Raw genomic sequence first — 24,292 nt, 5'->3', positions numbered from 1 at the left:
TTTCTCTCTCTCACCAAATCCTCTTACCTTGACATACACATCCAATTCTTTGTTCTGTCTCATGCCGTTTCCTTCAAACCGTACCGTCGACTGTCAGAGATATTTGACAGGATCAATATAGGAAGTATTGCCCACAATCCAGGTGGTGCCATAATCAAAGCTTGGATTGGGCAACAACCATGGGTGCTCCTCTATGATGCCGTTGCAACTGAGGTAATAATTGCATAAATGTGTAGGCATAAGTTTAAAATAATAAAACCCAATATGAACTGACAGATGAAACTCTTATTTCAGGGATTAGGGAGTTTTAATAAGTAAGCGGTGAGATTAAATCAACCAAAATGGGATTAATGAGGTTTCGGTTTCTCAAACCCCTTCTTCAGGGATCAGATAAAATCAGTAGATGAAAATTAATCACGAATATTGATAAGGAGGTGCAATAAAAAATAAGGATATAACAGCCATGATATTTTAATTTGATACTCTTCAATCAGCTTGCTGTTAGCAATAATATTTATCATAAGGAGGTAGATTTGCGATTGCATTATTCAAAGTAAAAGGATTTGCATAATATTTTAGTACCTTAGACAACATCAATTGAGGCTATAAAGAGTGAGTAAGATACACGTAATGAAGATATTTCATTCTGTAATTCAGTCTTTTCCAATTCTTGAAAAAACTTGACAGGCAATGAACTGCATTGTCAAAAATATTTCTTAAACCATTAATGTTCTTAATAATTTTCTGAAAATTCAATTCTGAAAAAATTATCTTCTTTATTGCGTGGACTTTGTATACAAAATTATGCCAAAAATTTAGTTAGCAAAAATTATTTTATATTACTTAACATTTTAGAAGAGTCACTCAGGCCAATACCATAGAGTAGGTACTTACTCTATGCCAATATTTAAACCAAAATTTTCCAAAATATTTATGAGCAACATTAGTGTTTATCTTCATTCATACATTCATACTCCCTTTGTATCTCATTCTGCTTTGCCCTCTCTCAATTGCCAAGGCTTAGAAGCATGCGAGATAGCATATGCGAGAGACAAGGCCTCCGAGGTTCAAGAATTACATTGAGTCAGAGATAAATATGCGATGGAAGATAGGCATTTACACATGTATCATCTGCTCATTTGGAGTCTACCTGCGACCAGACTGCCAAGCCTATTGACTCATTTAAACACATAGGCTTCATAGCTTCATTGTCATTTACATATCTTACTAGGAGATATATTAAGGGTGACTGTAATTGCGTACGCTCTTATGATTCATATCCTACTGAAATAATTTAGGGCACTTTTGGGTTCCCAGACTGTCTTTCAGATTTTTCGATGTCATACACCACAATTAAAAAAAAACAGATTTTTCCAAAACCAGTCATTTGGCCTCCAGGTGCAACATGACAGGAATGCTGAAATCACTCTTTCCTCAATTGTTAAATTTTTTACAAGCTATACTTTTTTAAATAATACAACATGCAAAATTCCACCTCAGAACTGTTCCAGAGACTTCAAGCTGCCACTCTAATGTACGGTCGTCGCATCGGAATGGCAAGGAGTTGGCTAGCAAAGTTACCATACGTGTTCATCACCGACCCAAAATTAGTAGAGGTATTACAATTTTTGAATGACAATAACTGAGGTGATGGCTATTCTTTCTGGTGATGGGAGAGAGGAACCAAAGCATATTGATTTGATTTGCATCTTGAGGTCTTTTCATTAATGGTGATGGTTGTGAAAACACTGATACCTAATCTGTAGCATTAAGATGATATGCATGGATTATAGTCCACAATAATTAAGAAGTAATTTGATTAATTAAACATAGGTAATCAATGAGAACAAGATTTCACAGGGACAATCAAAAGTATAGAATCAGAATTATACATCACATATTACTTGTTAAAACTTACTGTTTGTATTGATGAAATACTTTAATGTTCATGACTTACGTGGATATACAAGTAAGTATGTATTCCGTAGAGAGAGATATAAATCCAACTTGAACAGTTAATTTACCAGCTGTTTCACTGGAATGTTATTTTCATGGAAATGATTTTGACTTGGGATCACATCATTGACAGTTCAATGCATGACTTAGGAACATTTTTAATTTAAGTTTTATTTTTAATTCAAATTTAATTATGCAATGGCCTGCGGGATGTCAGATTTTGGGTTATACTGATACATAGTAATCTCCTCTTTATTTAATTCTGAAATTTCTTTTTTCTGCAGATCAATATTGCCATTCATTCCAACAACTATTTGCAGAGTATGAAATTTGTAAATAAAATCCAAATTCTTTTGGAATATGGTTGAAAATATTAGATTGGTAATGTAATATTCACAAAAAAGACACTCATCTTCAAGGATAAATTTTTAACCTTAAGTACCCTGGATTTAAATTCCCAGTGGTTGTCCTTCCAAGATTTATTTCTAATGCACCCTTTAATGCCTTTAAAATTAGTGTGCCCATACGGGCAAGCCAGGCACCAAGCGGACCTCTTTCCCCATGCACATAAGGGCACAATAGGTGTTTAAAAGTTATGTAAATTTCATGAAAATAACATTTTGACACAAAAAAAACAAATTGTAACCAAAAGCAATGATCAACTTTCTATACAGAAAAAAATCATTTTACTCATTAGTGCAGGTTCATGGAACAAAAGCTTCTGTAAGAAAGTTTTTCCTACAAAAAATCATAATGCATTCAATGCAGCTTGCTTGGTAGTTTTAGAATCAATGGCCATATAACAATAAATTACTCTGCCCACACTATTTAAGCAGATCTTACTTTATACACTGTATCAATTAACAAGGCTTAAATGAATGGGATATATATTCTATCTCTGTTGCATATTTTTTCTTCAACTAATAAATGGTTTTACAGATTGATATAATTACATAGATACCTAATTCAATCTTCTTTTTCTACCTCAGATTATTTTGAGCAGCAATAAGCACATTGACAAAAGCCCTGATTATGATTATCTTCATCCCTGGTTGGGAACTGGCCTACTTACAAGTGCTGGTGAGTTTCTAAACCAAATACAAAAATCAAATGCATGATGCAAATCCTTCTTGGAACAGCTTAGAAATTTAAGCTTACTCAGATTACGCTTCGTAATATGTAGTTCCCAAGGAGAAAATAGACCAACTATTTGGTGATTCTATGTTCTCCATCTGTATCCATTATTTAGTAAAACAGACATTAGTTTCAAGATTCATCCTGCTTTCATCATCAAGTTTAAGGTGACAAGACTAGATTTTCACTGCCTTTTTATGATGCTGGCTGTCCATCCACTACACATTCATTGGTTGAAAATTTCTTCCACTAATCCACCTCCACTTCTAAGGTGGAGACCCAGACATAGTCACATGCATGTGAATATTGTACATTCAGGGTAGGGGGGCCAATTCCTTTCTTAGGGCAACCTTGGACTCTTAAGATTTTTTAATGTGATAATTACATAATTTCTTTCTATTGGGATGGAACTTTGTTGAGTTCACTGACTTCACCGATGGGATTAATTCTCAAATACTCCCAGTATAGCCAACCATGTCAGACATGTCGAAGGGTAGTAGCCAGATAAAAGATAGTCCAAGTGATGGTGTCACTTGAAAACACAACAAGATCCTCGAGGTAGTCAACATCCAAAACCCTTGCAGAGAATATAATTAATAGTAGCGGGCGTAGCTTTGAGGAAATCCATAATCGCACGAATAGAAGGATCAACAACTTTGCTATTTCCACATAGTAATTTATTGAGACCGACCATGGTTTCGTTACAGAGTAACATTATCAAGGTGGTACAAAGGTACGAAGGCACAAAGGCACCTTGATAATGTTACTCTGTAACGAAACCATGGTCGGTCTCAATAAATTACTATGTGGAAATAGGAAAGTTGTTTATCCTCCTGCCCTTGCAGATACTTATCATCAGCAGCAACATCAAAGAAAGAAGAATAGAAGACCAAGAAGATGGAGGAGAAGAAGAAGAAGAAGGCAGCAACAAACAAAGGGACATGGAATGTTAGGACTCTGATGAGGGTGGATAAGCTAGAAAATATCAAAAAGGAAATGGAGAACCTCGGTACTTTGAGAAGTGAGGTGGAAGGGTAGTGGGTACTCCTGAAGTGATGGATACAGGGTTATCTAAAGTGGTGGGGAGGAAAGCCGGCAAGGGGTAGCTTTACTACAAAGTGGGCAATTGGGTAAGAGAGTGGTAGTCATAGATCAGGTAAGCCATAAGATTCTAAGGTAGAAATTGAGGAGTGATGCACCAAGTTTGTGGTGGTTCAAGTTCACATTCCCACAAGCAATCATAGGGAGGAAAAAGTAAATGAGTAGTAATAAAGCTCAAGGAAATAATTACGGAAATCCTGGGAGAGAAAAATCTAGTAACAATGGGGGACTGCAACATCTCAGTTGAGGAAGGAAAGTAAAGCAGCAGAAAGCTTAGAAAGCAGAAGAATTTTGCCGGAGAAACAAGTTATTCATTACAAACACATGCTTCCATCATCATAATGGGTGGAGGTACGCATGGAAAAGTCCAGGGGAAACAGGGAGATACCAGATAGACTCAGTGGCGGATACAGATGGGGGGCGCAGGGGGCGCGCGCCCCCCCCTTGCGGGTCCGCATGTATTGCCGAACATTGCAAAACCACAATTGTAACTTTTTTATATCATAAGATGGCATTGTATTTTACATGTTTATAATCACTTTAAATAAAATTTTCATATACTCTGCCTGTGACTTGATCATCTTTTATTACGATAAAATTAAAGACAATTCAAAATATGTTGCGCCCCCCCCTTGAGTTTTTTCTGTATCCGCCTCTGGATAGACTGCATCATGGCAAGACAAAGGTTTAGGAACAGTGTGAAAAATTTGTACAGCTATACATTGTAATACATGAAGAGTTTTCTTTATGCCAAAATAAGGGTATATCCAATGGTTAATATAAAGTTAACAAGTAATATGAATGGGAAATATTAAATTTTAAGATGCTTGGGATTGAGATATTCAAATGACAATAACTGAATGAATTTAGAACAGAAAAATAGCAACAAGCATATTTAACTTAAATAAGAGTTTTCCTTTCTGCATTACATTTCAGGCAAGAAATGGCACAGCAGAAGAAAGATTCTAACTCCGGCTTTCCATTTCCGTATCCTTGATGACTTTATTGATGTTTTCTGGGAACAGAGCCAAGTGCTGGTGTCAAAGTTGGAGAAAGAAGCAAAGACAGGAGCTGCATTTGACCTGTTTCCATACATCACTCTTTGCACACTTGACATTATTTGTGGTAAGTAACACTAAGTCACCAACATCAATTTTTTTATTTCAATAAAATAATTTGGCAGATGGAATAGGATGATAAGCTAGGAAAAAAAAATTAGCCATTCTCCCCTCATTAGAATCAAATAAAAAATACTTCTTTTGACCCCCACTTTTCATGACTTAGTAGCATAATTTGAGTTCCAGTTCGATGTTTCTTACACGGATAAAAACTCATTGAAGGATAGAATTGTTTACTAGAGCACAAAAAACAATAATGTGATGATGATAGGAGGAAGGGAGGAATAATAGAGTAACAGCAGCATGCTTGACAAAAATTTGTGATCCCATCAACGTATCCTTTGAAAGAGTTTAGGGCATTTCTACTAATAATAGCTTAAGAAGCTTGCAACAAATTCAAAAATGGAAAAATATAGTTTTCTTTATTTTCAACTCTAACACAACCAACAACTAAAAACTCAGTGAACGAGTCCTTAGTTGGGAAAAGACAGGTCACAAAACAATTACAAATTTATTTACTCCCACACAAAAGATGGATGAAATTTTATTTCTAGGAAATATGTAGTTATTCTCAGAATTGTTTTTTTATTAGGAAAAATAAAAAGATTTCCATATTTTATAATAATGAGACATTTTTCGTCAGGTAAAGAATTTAAAAGAAATTAACAATTGCATAGAAGAGAATATGATGAAATTTTTAAGTGACACATTACATTTTTTTTATAACCCTTCAGAGAACTGATACAAAGATATAGCAAAGAATGACTTCACCCCACCTATCCTAGAAGACCATGCGATACAGTGATGCGTTGGGAGGTGGGGATGGGATGGCCTGGGGTGGCGAACCCTCCCCCCAGGCAAAATGTGGTAAAATTTTTGAAAAATAACATGCCTGGAAATACATTTTAAATCATTTTGGCTCTAAAAATGGCTGAACTTTAAGCAGATGCAGTTATTATAAGTCATAACTAGACAATTTTTTTTATTATTTAAATTTTTTTTAAATTTCTCTGAGGCTTTCCCCTCTATCCCCTCATGCCCTCCCCTTAGTTATGCCACTGCTGTGATATAAGTCTGGTCAGCAGCACAAGAGAATGTTTACTGCCAAATTCCACAAGAAGAGGCATATTGATTTTCATAGAAATAATTTCACTACATCACTGAGTGTTTGGATTGAATGTGAAATTAAATCCAAATTGTGGTAAAGAAAATGCTTGGACATTCACTTATGATTTGAGAGATGATATCATAGATGGTTCCTCCATTAAAAGGGAATATTTTGTGCACCTTTACATTTTATTTAATTATGTACATATTCAGCAATAAGTAATATTTTCTTTGGTTGAAATAGGCAAATCAATCAGTGTATCTTCTCTTCCATACAGAAACTGCCATGGGACGTACTGTGAATGCTCAGAGCAACAGTGAATCAGAATATGTAAAGGCCATTTACAAGTAAGTGAAGAGGAATATACAAATGAATTAGTAGTTATAGGAAGAACCATCACAACCAATTGCTTTCTTTCCAGGATATCCACAATCATTCAGAACAGACAAGCCAAAATCTGGCTGCAGCCTGATTGGCTGTTTAAACTCACAAAGCACTATGGGGAACATGAAAGATGCATCCAAATACTCCACAATTTTTCAAACAAGGTAAGCATTAACCCAATGTAGCCAAGTAACACACAGGCATAACCAGGTAAGGTGAGAAGGCAAACTTATTTCTTTTGGATAATAAAAGAATAAAAAATCACAATATGAACTTGCAACCCTAAGATCTTGTTTGGTTAACCCCTATTAAAATTATCTTTGAGGAATGATGACTAGGCCATGTAACTGACGATGCATTTGCCTGGCAATCAGGTGATCAAAGTGACTTTGAATTCCAGCCAAAGCAAATGATTTCCTAACTCTGTAGTTAATAATGATTGGAAAAGGCAAAGAAATTAGGAAAAAGTAAAAAAAAAACAAAATCAGGGACCAAGATTGACCAGTAAAAAAATATGTGACTTAAAATAAACTCCAGATGTAACCAACTACCACCTTCTAAACCAACTCTTTCCAACAAATGACATGGGAATAGTGGCCACCCTTACAGGGTTTTTGACAGCAGAAGAAGAAATGCGAAAAAGATTAATAAAAGGACATAGCACACCAAAAATACGCAGCATTGTTAATTCTTAGCATTTTTAATCCATTCTAAGAGCATTTGAGAACATAACTGATCTTATTTATTCCATTCAGGTAATAAAGGAGAGAAAAGAAGAGTTACAGAAATTGAAGGGCAATGAAATACAAAAAGAAGATGAGGAGTCACTATTTATGGGTAAGTATATTTCGTGAAATACCTAAATAGAACACAATTGCAATTATCGTTGTAGAAGTTAAAATAATAATTTGGTTACATCTTCTTCGTGGCTATGAATTTAACATGTTAAATGCAGGGAGAAAGAAGAGGCTGGCTTTTCTTGATTTGCTCATTGAAGCATCACAAGGAGGAACAGTGCTCTCTAATGAAGACATACGAGAAGAGGTTGACACCTTCATGTTTGAGGCAAGTGAAATTTTTCACTAATGATGCAGGTTTAATTGTTAGACAAAATTTATGTAAATTCTTAAAAGGATATCAATGCCTAATTCATTTATCATGTCGTGCAAACACATATATTCCCAACAATATCTAATGGTCACAAGATGTTTCACACTAAAATATAGAACACACAGGAAGGTACTGAACAAAATACACTGAGTGGCGAAGACTTTCGATGCCTCACGATCTCTTATTCAATGTCTATACAGGAAGTGATGACGACAGTGAGAGATATTTCTTTCTGTATGTTCTATATTTTACGTGCATCACATGTCATCATCAATATTCATCAGTAGTAAGATTGGTTTGATGTAGCCCTCCACTCAGTTCTCCTATCTGAATTATTCTCCATTATACCCTTAATCACCTGCTTCATCTATTTCATCTCAACCTCTGCCGTTCTTACCTTCCACCTGTCTTTAAACGATAATTTTCATTTTAGCATCGTGTCTCATGATGTGGCCAATTAAATTGTTCCACCTTCAACCCAAGGTTTACAAAAGACTTCTCTTCTCTCCCGGTATGGTATGGCATTTCGGGGAGGTGACCGACAGCTGAGGCCATTTGTGCCGTGAGGGAAGGGTATGGAAGGAAGGGGGGAGAGAGACCTGGCATCAGCATTAGCCTGCTCTTAACGAAAGGCACCAAGGGGACCACAGCTTAACGTCCCATTGGATGGACACAGTGTTGCACTTGTAATGTCCTCCACACAACACTCAAGCAGGGATCGGGCAGTCACTGAAAATTCTCTCCCACTGTCAGGATTTGAACCCAAGTCCACCGGGTGGGAAGCTAACACTCTAGCCAACGCACCAACCTGATCCCCTCTTCTCTCCTACTGTCCTTAGAACTTCCACATTACCCACAAGATCTACCTACTTGACCATCATTCTTCTCTTATACCACACATCGAAAGCTTCCTAACTTTATTCCTCTGCTACTGTCCTCATAATTGTATGCCTGCATATCTAATAAATGTCTGTCCTAATACATTGCTTCCTAACTTCAAAGGTTATATTTTCAGCAGTAATAAGACTCTTCTTTCTGAGGAATGCCCTCTTCACTTGGTCAATTCTACAGGCTATTTCCTTCTTACTTTGTCGATTGTTGGTCGCTTGGCCTCTCAAGTACCAGAACCCCTTCACACCATGTTTATAGTTTCCTAGTTTCAGCATCACAAGAAGACATAATTATTATAGTGAGCTAAATGAATCATGTCCATATCCAATTTTTAGCTAATAATGTTACGTTCTTCTCTATGTTACTCACGGCTACTTTTTTCCCTTCTACAGTAAATTATATGGTGGAGAATGTAAGGAGATCATTGCGCTTTCTAATTTAACTTTTTCAAATAAAATAATGCCCTGCATAGATAATTGTGAGCAACTTTCACAGTTTAAAAACAACCTAAAAAAGGCATACCAAAATCCATCATCATCTTCACATGAGAAAAAATCATAGAAAATTGTATTAATATTTTACCACAATTAGTCATATATATCTTCATGGCAATAAAAATTATTGCATGTTATTATAATACTTATGGGAAACCAATTTTTCACATTGTTATGCATAACACTTTTAGGGCCATGACACCACCTCTGCAGCAACCAGCTGGGTCTTGTTTCTCCTTGGATGTAATCCAGATATACAGGTACCAAGCACAATCTAAGCTCCAATCCGATTAACTTAATTTTGAGTTCAATGAATATATTACATAACAAATAACATATTTAAGTTTACCCCACACATGAAAATCCACTTTCAACAATATCAAGCTAATACTGAATGAATCAGAGACGCTACTTTCTCAAAATGAATTTTAGAATTATTAATATTAATTGTAATGAAAATCAATTAATAATCTAAAATGTCACAATATAAAGAATTGGTAAGGTATAAACCAATTTATGCATCACATATTAAAAAAATATTAATATGGATATGTAGCAAAGCAGTAGGTAACCAGTTTTATAAGATCGCAGGATGTCAATTTTGTCTCACATTATCATTACTTCTTACATCATCAGGATAAAGTAATGGAGGAATTGGATGGTATCTTTGGAGATGATGACAGGAAAATAAAAATGAAAGATTTGCAGGATATGCAATATCTTGAGTGCTGTATTAAAGATGCCCTGAGACTATATCCAAGTGTGCCTCTAATTGCAAGGCAGTTAAAAGAAGATGCTGAGATTGGTAAGTTACAAAAGCAAGGACTCAACTAATCATGAACCAAGAGGGGAAAAAAGGGCCTAGGGGCTCACAACTCCACCCCAGTATGAGGAAAATTTTTAATGCTTACTTTTAGTGTTTAAGCTTCTTATTGCTGCTGCTTTCATAGTATGTACTTCTTTCCTATTCACTAACAGTCACACCTCCTTCATATTTTAATTTAACATTTATTTTAAATATAACAATAATATCATGGGGTGTTCTTAATTCTTATTTATAATTATTAACCTAACCTTACATCAATCATGGCCCCCAAAAATGATATAATCTCTCATTCATCACCTACACCATTAATCTTCATCATACAGCCTCTGCTCTTAAAAGAGAAAGCATTTCTTTCTGTATTGGTATCAGACAAATGATATTTTTGGTGATATAATTATCAATAAAATATTACATGAAACTAAGACAGTATGTTAAAGTGTCTCATTTTACCTTTCAGCTGGCTATACAGTCCCAGCTGGTACAACTACATTGATTGTGACTTACATGCTTCATCGAAATCCAAAGATTTGGCCCACACCAGAAAAATTCAATCCCGATAACTTCCTCCCTGAGAACTGCCAAGGACGAAATCCATATGCCTACATCCCATTCAGTGCAGGACCCAGAAATTGCATAGGTAAGTTTGCCGTACTTCACCTAAATCTTACAGATCAGTTTTTAGCAAGATATTTTCACTTCATCAAATTATTACAAGAGAAATCACATCAATCCTCACAATGCCATTGTCCCTTCAAGTGATTCTTGTAAATTCTCCGAAACCTTTAAGTGCCAATGCCACTCACAGCACCTTTGGAAAATTTTTGTCCATGCATTCTGAGCGACTCTCTTAAATATTTGTCATGCAAAAATAATTTTACTGTAACAATGTATTTCACTTGCTCTCTCAATTGAAGGCTGTTTGATAAAGAAGGTAATATTTTCTATACCCAAAAAAATTTTAATAATTATAGGGAATATTTACATTAATTTGAAATTTTTTATAAGGTCTCCATTTATGCGTAAAATAGCCTACTGGCAATTTTGAAAATCAATCAGGAAACTTATTAAGGAATTCAAATGGTTAATAGTACCAATGGTCAAATAAGTGAATTTTTTCAGTCCATAAAAAGTCATCGAAAATATGAAATAATGAACGTCAGAGATTTTAGACATAGGCTTTCAATAAATAAATATCAACTCCAAACTAGGGTATCACTAAAATTGTTGGCACGTAAATAAATTCACTAAATTTTTTCAACCTAGGCAAGAAATTTGCGATGCTGGAAGAGAAAGCTCTAGTTTCCTCTGTACTACGAAAGTACAGGGTAAAAGCTGTGGACCGAAGGGAGGACTTGACGCTTCTGGGTGAACTCATTTTAAGGCCAAAAAATGGACTCAGAATTCAACTCTTCCCACGGAAGACTGCATGAAGACGGCGTGACGTTACCTAGGTTAAGAGTGACGTCCAATCTTCATTGACATGGATAAAGATGAAAAATGAATGATAAGTCTGTGATATACTATGAGTGGAAAAACAGTGACAGTGCAGGAACACTATCCACAGTGGAAAGTATGATGGACTTTTCCAAAACCACAGTGACTCGACGGGAGTGACCTACATATCATTTTAGAGACATGGTATTTTACATTGTTCATTACTCAAACTTGCTAATGATTTTCCAACTAATAATTGAGGCTCATGTACTTGCTTATACCATGCAACTCTTCCCTGAATACAGGGATTGTAAATATGAAACTGTAAATATGCCTAGTAATTATATGTAAATATTTATACTACAAACTGAAATACTGTAAAACTGAATAATGGAATAAATCTGTTGGAAAAACACTATTAAACATCTTTTACCACGGGAGACTTAAATACAGTAGGAAGAATCAAATAGGGGCATGGATATCAACTAGGTACATATCTTATTAAAGAATACATGGCTGCAAAGTCGTGGCTATGGTAGAGAATAAACTTTGAGATGTACCCTTGAAAATGTCACATTAGCATTGAAACCGGTCGAAGAAAGTAAATTGATATGGAATATTACTGTGCTTTAAATTCTCACACAGTATGCCATTCCACCAAATAGAGCTGTCAACTGTTGAAATATCCTCTACTACTCTGGAGTTCTAACAGTAATCATGTAAATGTTATTCATAACAAAACCGCACTGAAATTGACATACTAATTACTAAATCCCTAACTTGTTTAAATATAGTCAGAAATACTTAGCATAGAGACTTATTTTTTTTTAAATTTCATGCTCAGATCAAATCTCCATTTTCCACGGAGATTCAACCTCAATTACCATAAGTTATTGCTTCCTGCTGGAGAGTCCACTAGCTGACTCATACTAACAGTCAGGTAGCACAAAATAGAAGCACCATAGGAGATTGACCAAAAAGGGTAAACAGGTGAGTAAGGGCGGATCCAGGATTTTTCCTGGGGGAAGGGGTTGGCACCAGGGTCTGACAAGCAAATGATCTTCTAATATTTGGGATTAAAAACTACATGCAACAGTTACTCTACAAAATACAGTTTTAATTTTAATATAAAAGTTATTTATACGTCAATATTTATAACTTTTATATTAAGATATAAAAATTATTGATATTAGTATTAAAATAATCATCTATTTTTTAACACGTTCCCTGCCGTGGACTTTAAGACGAATTTGCCAATTATGCCGGCGTGTTTTTCTTTATTCTTTTGTTTTAATACCTTGGATCCTTTCCATTTGAGTTTTCCTGTGGATTCGGCTATGCACGCCGTGTTGGTCACGTCATCTACGCGTCACTGAAGTAGCTGTGACTGATGGCATACTATGAGAGGCCAAAAGAAAGGCTCATTCTTACATCACAATGAATTAAGTGGCGTGGAGACGAAGTACATGTTTCGGTCATTATTACCAAAGTGGCACTGAATGTGTTAAGTGTCTGGGGGATGGGGTGCCCCCCTCTCCACCTCTCCTAAATCCTCCTAAGCAGGTGAGTAAGGGGGAGGGAGGAGATGTGATGCTCCATAAGGAAACCAGTTCCCAATGTTCTCATTTAATCTGATACTCTTGATCAAAGCTGAAAAACCTTTATCACTCCTCTGAGCCCAGAGATTATTTTTCCCCAATAGCTCCACATTCCATGGGCGTACCAAGCGAGGAGCAGGGGGGGCAGCTCCCCCCCACTCCAGAAGCAAAAATTGCAAGTCTTTAAGCAAAATCAGTACTGAACTGAAATGAAAATATTCAACAAATTTTCTTTAAACCCACGAAAAATGATATGCATTAGTATAAGATATGTAACTAAAATAAAACTATTTTTTCCAGGAAATAATACCATAAACTAATAAAGTGCTGTTATAATTTTCTTAAAATATTGGTTTCATTCACCTTTTCCATGCTAAAATGTCACAACTTGGCTTGCCCCTCCCTAGACCATGGCTTGCCCCCCCCCCTCTAGTTATGATCCTGGGTACGCCCATGGCCCTTATATACTGGTTACTAATCTACGGCTCAGGAGTGTTGCCTGAGATTCCGCTTTCACCCCTCAAACCCCTCACACGCCTCCCCTCAAACACAACTATGGGCACAGTGCGCTGTCACTAGGGGAAATATGGAACTAACTGCACTCTCGGCGGCGGTATATGCTTTCGACAGCGCAGTTAGTTCCATATTTCCCCTAGTGACAGCGCACTGTGCCCATAGTTGTGTTTGAAGGGAGGCGTGTGAGGGGTTTGAGGGATGAAAGCGGAATCTCAGGCAACACTCCCGAGCCGGAATATGTCGGGAGATTAGCAACCAGTATATAAGGACCATGGGTACGCCCTTACCACATTCCACTTCCAAAAGAGGTTATGCTAGAGAAGCTTTACTATTGATAATACTGATTCTGCCAATGGATGGAGGATGATGTATGAATACGAGGCTATCTGCGCTAAATCCTCATAAACCTTAATGCCTGCAATTTCAATAAAACTTGGTTACATACTCACTATGGGTGGTAATTTAATGATATCATATTTTGGCCTCTAAAGTTAAGTGGTTTTTTTGTAACAATCAAAAAAAATTTACAGGGATAGTTATGCATGGCTTCACAACATCTATCATATCTTTCCCATGAGATGTGAGCACAGTGTTAAACTCGCAACTGTCCAATCCAGCCAGGGGCAGTCTTGGGTGATTGAGGGCCTTCAGCTGAGGCTCATGGTGGGACCCCTTACCAAAGGGAAAATACTATGAAAACTGAGAATTTCACAGCTTACAAAATTTAATAATGTACTAGGTTACCTTTACAAAAATTATTAACTTTCCCTTATATTTTATTTTTACCTGACCGTAGTGGACCGGATCAGTGAAATTTCTCCAACCTTTAACAATACATCTTAATTACTAAAAGGCAGCATCTAAAGTCCAATAATTTAGACAATATCAAATACTTATGAAAAAAATAGTAAGGGCATAAGCTTCTTGGCAAATGAAATTTCCCTGTAAACTTCTGTGAAATTTAATCTTTCACAAAAATTTTACCTACATTCGCTCACACAGTCAACATACAAAATGCAGTCAAACACATTTAAACCTTGAAATACACAGAGTCAGAAACTAAAATTACCGTCTTTGAGTTGATAATATACATCTGACCACCTCTACATTCAATATCAAAGGACACCATTGATGCATATGACACCAGCTTCGATGCATAAGCTACAAATTTTAGCGTGAAACACAAGTGAATTTTAAAGCAGCATCAAACTAATGTTAATGGGATAAGGTTTGCCTAACCTGAGAACTTGAGAATTTAAGCTCTTTGTGAGTCTTCACAAATAAAAGAGAAGGAAAAAAACACATGGCAAACCAATGCCTCATATGATTTTCCTATCACATAACCTAACAAAATACAATCTCAATTATATATGAGCTCAGTATTACCACAAAGAAGAGAATGTCAAACAAACTATATTTGATGGGCACAGTTAAAAAACATCAATATGTATAGTATTTCCTAAAACCTTATGCTAAAAATAGGATGTTCTTTATAGGGGTCAATATAGTATTTAATACATCCTCATGTCTAGCAATAGCAAAAGTATAGGTGGTAGATTAAGCAACAGATATCGATCAGTATATAATATCACAAAATCAATTGAACCACAGGAAGAAGTTCATAAAAAAAATTTATCACATTCGTGATAACTACTACCTATAACAAAAAAAGCAAAGACTGACCTGCCTGGCCGTAGATTTCCAAATACAAGTGATAGCTGATGTGACCTTAGATCAAATGCCAGCAACTAGAACTTCTAGTCCTCATTAGGTAATGCAAAAGGTACCTTGTGCATTGAAACATATATATATTTCTCGAATGCACACATAAGAATTCAATCACTTGGGAGTAAGTGACACAGTTTTTCTTCTTCAAATAACAGAAAAGAAGAAATCATTTACTTCTTTCCTCAGGTGCTTTATATGGATAGTTAATGTACTCAAATATGTCCTCCTCTGAATGTACAGGAACAGGTTCACCTGGGATTCCTTAATTAGAGAAAACTTGTGTAAGAACTTGAGAACAACTCTCAGAAAATTTTTGTCAATATAAATCATGCATAAAATCTATCAATCAAAATTGAACATTTTTATGAAGCATAAAATCTAATCAAATAATTAAAGTGCAGAAGGCTTTGGTTTACAACAACAATATATTCCACGGGATCATTCCTAATAATAACTCTTACATAAAATGAACCAGACACAAATCAAGATCTTGATACATTCTTATTGATGGCTTGTCATGAGACTAAGGAATTAATTGGTATTGAAATTCAAAGAATTCATAACCTTGTGTTTATTTCTAGATCTAAATTTATTTGCAACCATACAAAAACCCAGTTTTATTAGAGATACATACTCAGTTGCCACGCACGAAATCAGCACAATTTGAAATTCCTAGAGGGAACATACCTAGTACGGCGCACTCATTGTTAAGTAGAGGTCAATTGGATAGCTCACGGTTTAATGTACAGTAGCTACGTAAAACGCCTACCTGTGGAGCCAACCGGCCGAAGACTGTATTCATTGAGAGTGAATCCTTTCTCCAAAGCATGTGCCCTCATATCCTTATTGAAAAGATCACTTCCAGTAAAGTATAATACGCTGCAATAATACTGATCATGGGGAGTCAACCTTATATCCAGTCGGCGCCATGGTCCCTTCTCTTCTCCATGCATGGCATTCAAGTTGCACACACCCTGTAGGAACATTTTTCAATAATACATGAGGATTTAAAGAAACTTATCACTTTCTCAGTAACACCTATTCTGTCCTCCCATACACACAAAGCCATAGCCAGAAAAATATTTCTCCTCAAACTTACCCACTCGGCTCAAAGCAAGGGTCTTAAACCAACGGCCCCCGGGCTGCATCTGCCTATTTTTTAGGTAATTTCTTGTGAGAATACTGGCTAATTTCTTGCAGCCTCTAGAGGCTAAAGACAATATTTTATTGCAACAAAAATATGAAACCAAATATCGACACACTCTTCTAAAATAAACAATGCCAACAATTGCATTGACTGATTAAACTTTAGAAAAAAATAACGATTATTGCACTTTGAAATAATGTTTTTGTTTAATTTTATTGATGTGGTGGTAAAGTTATGTGTAGCATTGTGGCCTTCCAGATGTGAAATCGATTTTTGGCCCTTACTTAAAAAAAGGTTGAAGACCCCTGCCTTAAAGCATAATACAACTATATGTATATGTAGTCCCAAAATGTAAAACTTTCCATGCACTATTCCTCGTGAGGTTAGGTAATTTGTAAAATTGTAAAATTTTAATTTTTGTCCCCAGAATGCGAGTGCGAACATAATATTTATGAACTTCTGGGCTTCTGTTTACCCATCAATGTTCAGGTGATTTTCATGCTCATACCAATAATTACTAAAAAGAATATCATTTTGAGCCATTTTTCTTGTTCGGGTACAAATGGATATTGCATAAGAGTGGATAGCCATCAATATCGAAAACTGTCCACATGACCATGAGTTCATGCCGCAGACCCCTCACAGGTTTCACACTGCCAGATAGCTCTTGCCAGAATTTTGGTACCCATCAGCTAGGATGTTTTAGACCATCCACTTCTCAGCCTGCTTCAGTCACAAAAACAATTTCCATTAGTCCCCTATCATGAGAAATGGCTCGCAAAACAGGGTTTATTGAGCAAAGGGACAAAGAGCATGATGCAGCCCCTGTGAGCAAAATTTCATTTATGAACTTATTCTAATGGGTTGCTTGACCATATGGACGATTATTATTAAAGGTAATCTAACAGTAAAGATAAATGGAACACTCTGGGAGAAGATTTCTATAGGAATAATATGACAAAAATTCTACCAAAGAATTGAGTATTTTTTAATCCCATTACAGAATTCAACTTTTTGCATGACCCATGGGAACATACATACATATTATCATTCTTTGCCATGAGTAAAAAAATGAGCAATGAAAATAATATCATTACCATAAATTTGGTGTCACCTAATGAAATTGTATCAGTTATTAGTTTTCTTTCTTCTAGCCTGGAGACAACTTCCTTCAACAAGTGAACTTTGGATTTTTTTGTCTCTGACGTAAAGGATGGATGAGTGATTAGAACATCAATATCTCCACTTTCACTTTTACCACGTCTGAAAATAGAAATAAAAAATATGATGAATATAACTCCAACTCACTCAGAAAAGCCTTAATTAGTAGCCATAAAATATACATGAGATTGATTACAAACAGTGAACTCCAGCGCACAAAAAAACCAACAGAACATAAAAAAACAAATGGGAATATTTTTAGCATGAACTGCATCCAATATTTTCCAATGATTACAGGGGTGGATTAAGGTAGCTGTTTAGGGGTTCATTAATTCCAGAGGCCCTTTGGTAGTATGGAATCCTCTCTGTGATAATGAGTCAGAGATCTGACATGCGGAAGTCGAAATGGAATTTAGATTGTCATCAATTATTTTAAAAATTGGTTCATACGCTACAAAAATGAAAACTTTCATTGGAGAGCCACTTTAAAAATCACACTTTTTCAATTCCTGCAGGTTTTCTAGGGGGTTGGGGATGAACCCCTTTTCCTCCCCCTTCATCTGCCACCAAATGCAACAGACTCCCGATTATCCGGCTGCAGTTTATCCGGGTTGTGGATTATCCGTACATGATTTTCACTCTCATTAATTTTTCCGTGATCTTTATTAAAAAAATAAAATTGGATGCAAAATCATCGGAATTACTGCATTAATGCTAGGTTACACCAGGCTTATTACTTCCGTTAGAATCCCCTATGTAAAACGGAAGCGATCGAGCTCTATTTGCATTCACGGGAGTACCGTGTTTCTGTTTTCCAAGCCTGGCAGTAGTGAGCGACCGCGCTCTGTGATCACGGATACACATCTTGCAGCAGTTACAACCCGGTCAACTAGTACGAGACGCGACTACGTGGCATGGTGCCTGACATTGTAGTTTCCGACGTCGAGCAGTGCTTTTGAAGTATTTTTGAAAACCACTTTCCTGCATCCGTGATCGCACAGCCACAGATGTGTGGTTTTCCAAACCAGGCCTTACATGGAGCATTAACAATACGAGTACAACCATGTTATCACCGCTAAAAAGATCGCGAGCTGGCAAAGAAAGGTCTCAATGAGTCTGGGAAGCACTCTAAAATAACAGAATAACTGCATAAATAACAATATATTGTTTTTTTTTGTATAAATTATTAACATTACCAGACATTAAAGTGAAAGTTTGGTTTATCTGTGTTTTCCAATTATTCGTGTCGTGTCTCCCCATCGTTAGCCTGGATAATCGAAGTGTGCTGTACATAAAATTCTTTCTCTATAAAATGTTGAGTACAGGTATATATTCAAAAACCCTATAACATTGGGACCAAGAGTATGGCAGACTTTAGAATGGAATTATTCCTATAATTAAAAATTACCAAATTTATAGTCTTTAAAAGAATTCAATAAGATACACAACATTTTTACTTGTCAAGAAAACATGGCGAATACCATATACAGTGAACAATAAGGGAAAACAAATACATCCATTGTGTACCTATTATTATTTTTTGCCAACCAAAGAGCTGATGGCGTACTTAAAAAAAAAGCTACAGAGCAAGGTTTCTAGGGTCCTTTGCTTGGTTAATTTTTGGAATAGCAAATTGAACATGATTCCAGGAAAAAATTGTCAACTCATACCGGTTTTTTAGATGCAAGTTTTTGCAAATTTGACTGATATTTTCTGGATTTGTAATTTTGAGCTTCAACATTAGGACCGAAATTAGAAAAAGTTAAATGAAATGAGGGCTGTACTCATTATTAAAAATGGAATCTCTGGGAATGGGAGAAATCATAGCCTTTTGAAAAATCTCTTTGGGCAGAAGAGAAAAGATGGAACAATTAGCATCATAAAATGAGTGCATCACCTGTAACTCCCACAAATGGTTAGCATGTACTTGTCATCCAACTTGGATATTTCTTCTTTCAATACTTCTTCCACTTTCTTTACTTCATCCCGAGGTATTTTCTTCTCAAAGTCATCAAAATACCTGTTCCCAAAGAAAACAATGACGGAGTATTATCTCCAAGATTTTACAGAGCATAACAAGAAAATTGAAGGTAATCAAACAATATTATCACAGAAAATAATTGTAGACAAAGAAATAAAGCTGAGGTTTGCTTGGATATGATTATTTTGAGACACACACAAAAGGGAGGGATTATAAACAAACTCTTAAGCATACAGCACTTTTATAGCATATTTTTAAAAATGCCGCAACATGTAACAATCATAAGTATCTTGGAGTTTAGGTCAAAATGATGCAAAACTTTTATGCTGACATTTCGATTTATTTTTAAACCATCTTCAGGGAATATTTTTGCACAGGTTTGTTTAGTAAGGGTTTTAATTTAATTTCAATTTTTATGGGCTGTTTATAAATGTGAAAAAATAAGCCCTGAAGATGGTTTAAAAATAAACCGAAGCATCAGCATAAAAGTTAAGCATCATTTTGACCAAAACTCCCAGCTACTTATGATCATTAAAAAATAGAGGTCAAGATAAAAAAATCTAGCAACATGTTACGCATAAACTCTACCGAATAATTACTTGAGCCCAATCTTCTGATGGTGATTCAATACATCTTGCTTTTCCTTAAGGTCCTCCAATTTTTTAAATCCAGCATCCAACAATTCCTTTGCTTTAGCAGGGCCAATCCCTGAGACTCTTGTAAATAAATTAATTATGGTGGTGGTGTCATCTGCGTGGATCTGAAAACAAAGGTCAAGAACCATAAGAGCTAAGTAAATTAGCCAAATGTACAGAATATCTCTACCCACAGCACTAAATTAGGATTTTTAAATTGCACATATTACATAGTGTATAATAACATGTGATGGCCAAACAGGAAAAATAATTGATTGGATGGTGCATAAACCTAGTTTTATTTCCAAAAAATCACCATCCCAAACCTACTTCCCTCTTCACATATGACCATCATACGATGCTTACACATTTAACAGAATCATTCACTCAACAGCTCGGTATTCAATGCAACTGTAACTCCATAGAACCTACTAGAGAAAAAATACAAAATATGTATTAAATATCAACACATTCACTGGAGCGCCAATTTATTGTAGTTTGGTGAGGAGCAAAGTTCTTTTTTGCCAATTCGGTTAATGCCAATTGGCATCAGCCACAGTGAATGTGTTAATACATAGAAGATAAATTAATATTAACATTGGAAGCCTGTTATAGACTGATTTGGAATATAGTGATGTCTGGTAGGGAAACAAGGACCAAGCAAATGAAGAATGAGAATAAGCTTTAAGTGTACGAGATGTTGGTAGTAAGAAGAATAAAGATTATGGTATGGGCAGAAAGCAAAAGATAAGAGAAGTAGAAGAAGATTCCTTACTGGTAGAAGAAATAAAATTTAGGCAATAGGTAGATGGTGGTAGCTGTATTGAGTAGAAGAGGCAATAAGATGATTAAGACTAATTGATGGAAGGATGCTGAGTGAAAGCGAGGAGAGGCAATAGGACATGGTCATCGGAATATTAAAAGTGCCATTGTTACACCAAGACAAAGTAATTGATTGGATTATTAGAACAGAAATATTAAGCACAAACATAAGGCCTATGAGGAAAAATTATAAAATGAAATTTGTGGGAAAATGATTTAGGCAGTAAGAATACATAGATGATAAAATTGATAGGTTGGGGTACAAAAAGTCATAAATTACATGAATGACAAGAGCTGAAAGTATTTAAATTTTAGTACACTATACGAAGAATCTCTATGGATATTCAACCGAAATGAAGGAAACCTAAAAGTAACAAAAACATCAGGAAAAAACGTAAAAAAAAACTTGAAAATATTCAGGAAAACTTGGAATAGGGAAGTCACAGTGAGTAATTACAGGACACATAAGTGTTTTTTTAAGGACAGGCTTCATTAGCTTGAGTAGATTTTTACATACATATATGCTTGCCATCTACAGCTTGTCATAACGTTATGGCAAGCTGTAGATGGTAAACAAACGAAAACATAACCCAGGGGATATAGGTGATAGTTTTAAGAAGAACCATGGAGTTTGGATGGACGTTAATGCCTTTTTCCTAACTTTGCAATAACTTATTTTGCTATTAATTCCTACTTTTAATTACATTTATTTTAGCTTATTACTTATAGTCCCTGGCAGCATTAAATTGGTTGCTATAAAGCCGCTACTTTCAGCGGCACTTAGAAATATAACGCGAAGAAGCAAACAAAACATTTCAAAGATGCTCTTCGCATCGATTTTCACCTTTTAACCTGAATTTCTTACATTAACTTCACCTTTTCTAGTTTTTGTAGCTTTCCAGTTTGAAGGAACTCGTCGATTTTTTTGGCAATCTTCTCTCCGACTCCAGGAAGTTTCCTGGCCTCTTCGCCAGACTGAATACGTTTCCCATAATCAGCTAATGAACTAGCGGCCTTTCGATACGCGTTATACTTGTAGATATTTCTGTTTACGTTCCTTTCGTAATTGGCTAATTCTGAAACGCACGAAGAGTTAAAGTTACAAAGAGGTAGGTATACAATTTACAACAAGATTCAGAATTAGAACAGTCTTACCCGTAAGGAAATCGCAGAAATCATGATTAGGGTTGTTTTCACTCGAAGGTGCTTTCCGTTTACTCATAATAGGGCGAAATAATCCACACGGAGAACAGTTATCAACATTCCACAAATGGGAATTTATGATGTTTGTAAATAGTGAAGAAAACAAAAGAGCGACGATATTTCTTCAAGCTCCACCATGTGGTTTCATGAAATTTCCATAGATGGCTGGACCGCCTTCGGTACCAAATTATTCAGAACGGCGCGCACAATAAGAAATTAGAGAAGGGTAAATTCTGATTTCACCATAGGTTTCCAGGATTGCAATTAACAAAAACATCTTACATTAATAAATTCTTAAAAAGAAGGTCTACTCCACTGAAAAATTGTAATTAAGGAGAGGATGGAAAATCATGAAGGCCGACTATTTTGACAATACAGCGCTTTACTCGAGAAAAATAAATCGAAGAAAAATTGTAATCCTTATTTTTGCAATAATCACGTTCTGTAAAATTTTGAGCTAGAAAAAATAACTCTATAAATTGAATATTACCTATCCTGCTAAAATTTCGGAAATCAAACCACAGCTATTGCACCCTTTCCAGATCAAATTGCAGATTTCTACGCCTTCAGAAAACCCATTAAAATTTTTAGTAGTGCAATGACTGAATGGCTACGGGAGTTAATGCCGCTCAATATAATTTCATCAAGTTATATAGGATTCCGTTTCATCCTGACCTGTGAAAGTTAAATTATGCTTCCCCAGAAAACACACTATATTAATAAGTTTGTCTCTATTACCAGGAATGCCGACTTACAAAAAATATTCAAGGAGCCCAAACCCGAGATCAAGCCCCGGGAAATTTTATAAGTAGTGAGTTTTAAGTTTTTTGAGCGTTTTAGAAGAGTTATATGATCAACATTAGAACCCTGATAACTCGAATCTCGCTATCTGGACACGCCGGGGAAAATCGACAAGCCTGACACATTTTTTCCCTCACACCCATAACGAATTTTTGAAGGGGCTCGGGCCCTCTCAGGCCCCATGGAGTCGGCGACACTGTCTGTTACACTGTTCTTTTTGATTGTGTGTAGAAATTACATTTAGAATTAGATTTATCGTTCTTTGCTGTCTTCGTCACCCGCTTTGAAAAGCTTGTTGTGCTACTGCCATTGTCAAGGATTAGATGCCGGAAGCTTGGTTGGTCAAGTCAGAAACGAGCATATATTACATCTTTAAGTAAGGTAGATAATGTAAGGTTACGTTATTTTACATAATCATACCCCATCATATTTTATATTCAAATTAATTGTGAAATAAAAAATATATGATAGCAATATTAGTGGACTGAGTCCCCCTTTATTCTGCGGTAGGTTACTATTAATATAAATGATAAATTTTGCCATGAAAAATCGTTTCGATTAACCAAGATTCTCATATGGATTTCACGAAAAATATAACCAAATTCCACTACGCTGAGCCTGATACGCTGGTATACAAAAAATCTATGCTTTTTACCGATTGTGGGACGATATTTCGTCCCTCTATTCCTTATTGAAATAATTACTATTGAACAACCTTTATTAACACATAGGCTCAATGCTATTATTTAGAATATAAGAAGCATAGACACTATGAAAATAACGAAATCCTATTATTTAGTCTATTATTTCACAAAATATAAGGTACTTCCTCATTGCTAACGTTTGCGACCTTACTTTTTTGAGCCACGAAATGATTGGAATAAAAAAATGACCCTATAAAATCCTTGGTAGTATTATATGGTTTCTGCAATTCTAAGTGATGCAAACAAAAGTTTTATGCCCAGGTCAAAAGTTGATTTCGATTATAAACTTCATCGCCTAATTATTTGCACGAAGGATGAAATTCTCCATGAAGTGATCATTTGAATCAACCGGAATTCCAATCTCCAATTCCAGATCTCCTAATTGCCGGTCAGGAATGCAACCGGTTACTACATTAAGCCGTCTTCTTTCAAGGCGAATC

The 24,292-nt window shown here is 35.7% G+C and overlaps 2 protein-coding genes across 3 annotated transcripts in view; one reads left to right on the top strand and one right to left on the bottom strand.

Annotated features, from left to right (window-relative positions):
• Window positions 1–11,971, top strand: part of LOC124160785 (cytochrome P450 4c3) — a 30,140-nt gene extending 18,169 nt beyond the window's left edge. The window contains exons 3-13 of one of the 2 annotated variants that reach the window (XM_046536820.1): window positions 1,501–1,616; window positions 2,946–3,036; window positions 5,128–5,316; window positions 6,695–6,764; window positions 6,839–6,965; window positions 7,557–7,638; window positions 7,757–7,866; window positions 9,488–9,556; window positions 9,933–10,101; window positions 10,580–10,759; window positions 11,386–11,971. In XM_046536820.1, coding sequence (XP_046392776.1) covers window positions 1,501–1,616; window positions 2,946–3,036; window positions 5,128–5,316; window positions 6,695–6,764; window positions 6,839–6,965; window positions 7,557–7,638; window positions 7,757–7,866; window positions 9,488–9,556; window positions 9,933–10,101; window positions 10,580–10,759; window positions 11,386–11,552 — 1,370 coding nt within the window. In that variant the 3' untranslated portion in view covers window positions 11,553–11,971. Of the gene's footprint in view, window positions 1–97; window positions 214–1,500; window positions 1,617–2,945; window positions 3,037–5,127; window positions 5,317–6,694; window positions 6,765–6,838; window positions 6,966–7,556; window positions 7,639–7,756; window positions 7,867–9,487; window positions 9,557–9,932; window positions 10,102–10,579; window positions 10,760–11,385 lie in introns of both variants that reach the window. The other variant, XM_046536819.1, reaches the window with a different exon arrangement.
• Window positions 11,972–14,615: 2,644 nt separating this feature from the next.
• Window positions 14,616–22,436, bottom strand: LOC124160783 (DNA polymerase beta-like). The gene is made up of 7 exons (XM_046536818.1): window positions 22,300–22,436; window positions 22,021–22,220; window positions 20,287–20,447; window positions 19,604–19,726; window positions 17,643–17,808; window positions 16,168–16,372; window positions 14,616–15,659 (listed from the first exon to the last, which is right to left on the bottom strand). The coding sequence occupies exons 1-7, from the start codon at window positions 22,364–22,366 to the stop codon at window positions 15,565–15,567; spliced, it is 1,017 nt and encodes a 338-aa protein (XP_046392774.1). The 5' UTR covers window positions 22,367–22,436; the 3' UTR covers window positions 14,616–15,564.
• Between the last annotated feature and the right edge of the window lie 1,856 nt (window positions 22,437–24,292).

The sequence above is a fragment of the Ischnura elegans genome, chromosome 6 (assembly GCF_921293095.1).
Source record: "Ischnura elegans chromosome 6, ioIscEleg1.1, whole genome shotgun sequence".
NCBI classification, from domain to species: domain Eukaryota; kingdom Metazoa; phylum Arthropoda; class Insecta; order Odonata; family Coenagrionidae; genus Ischnura; species Ischnura elegans.
This window is presented reverse-complemented; position numbering and strand designations above follow the sequence as displayed.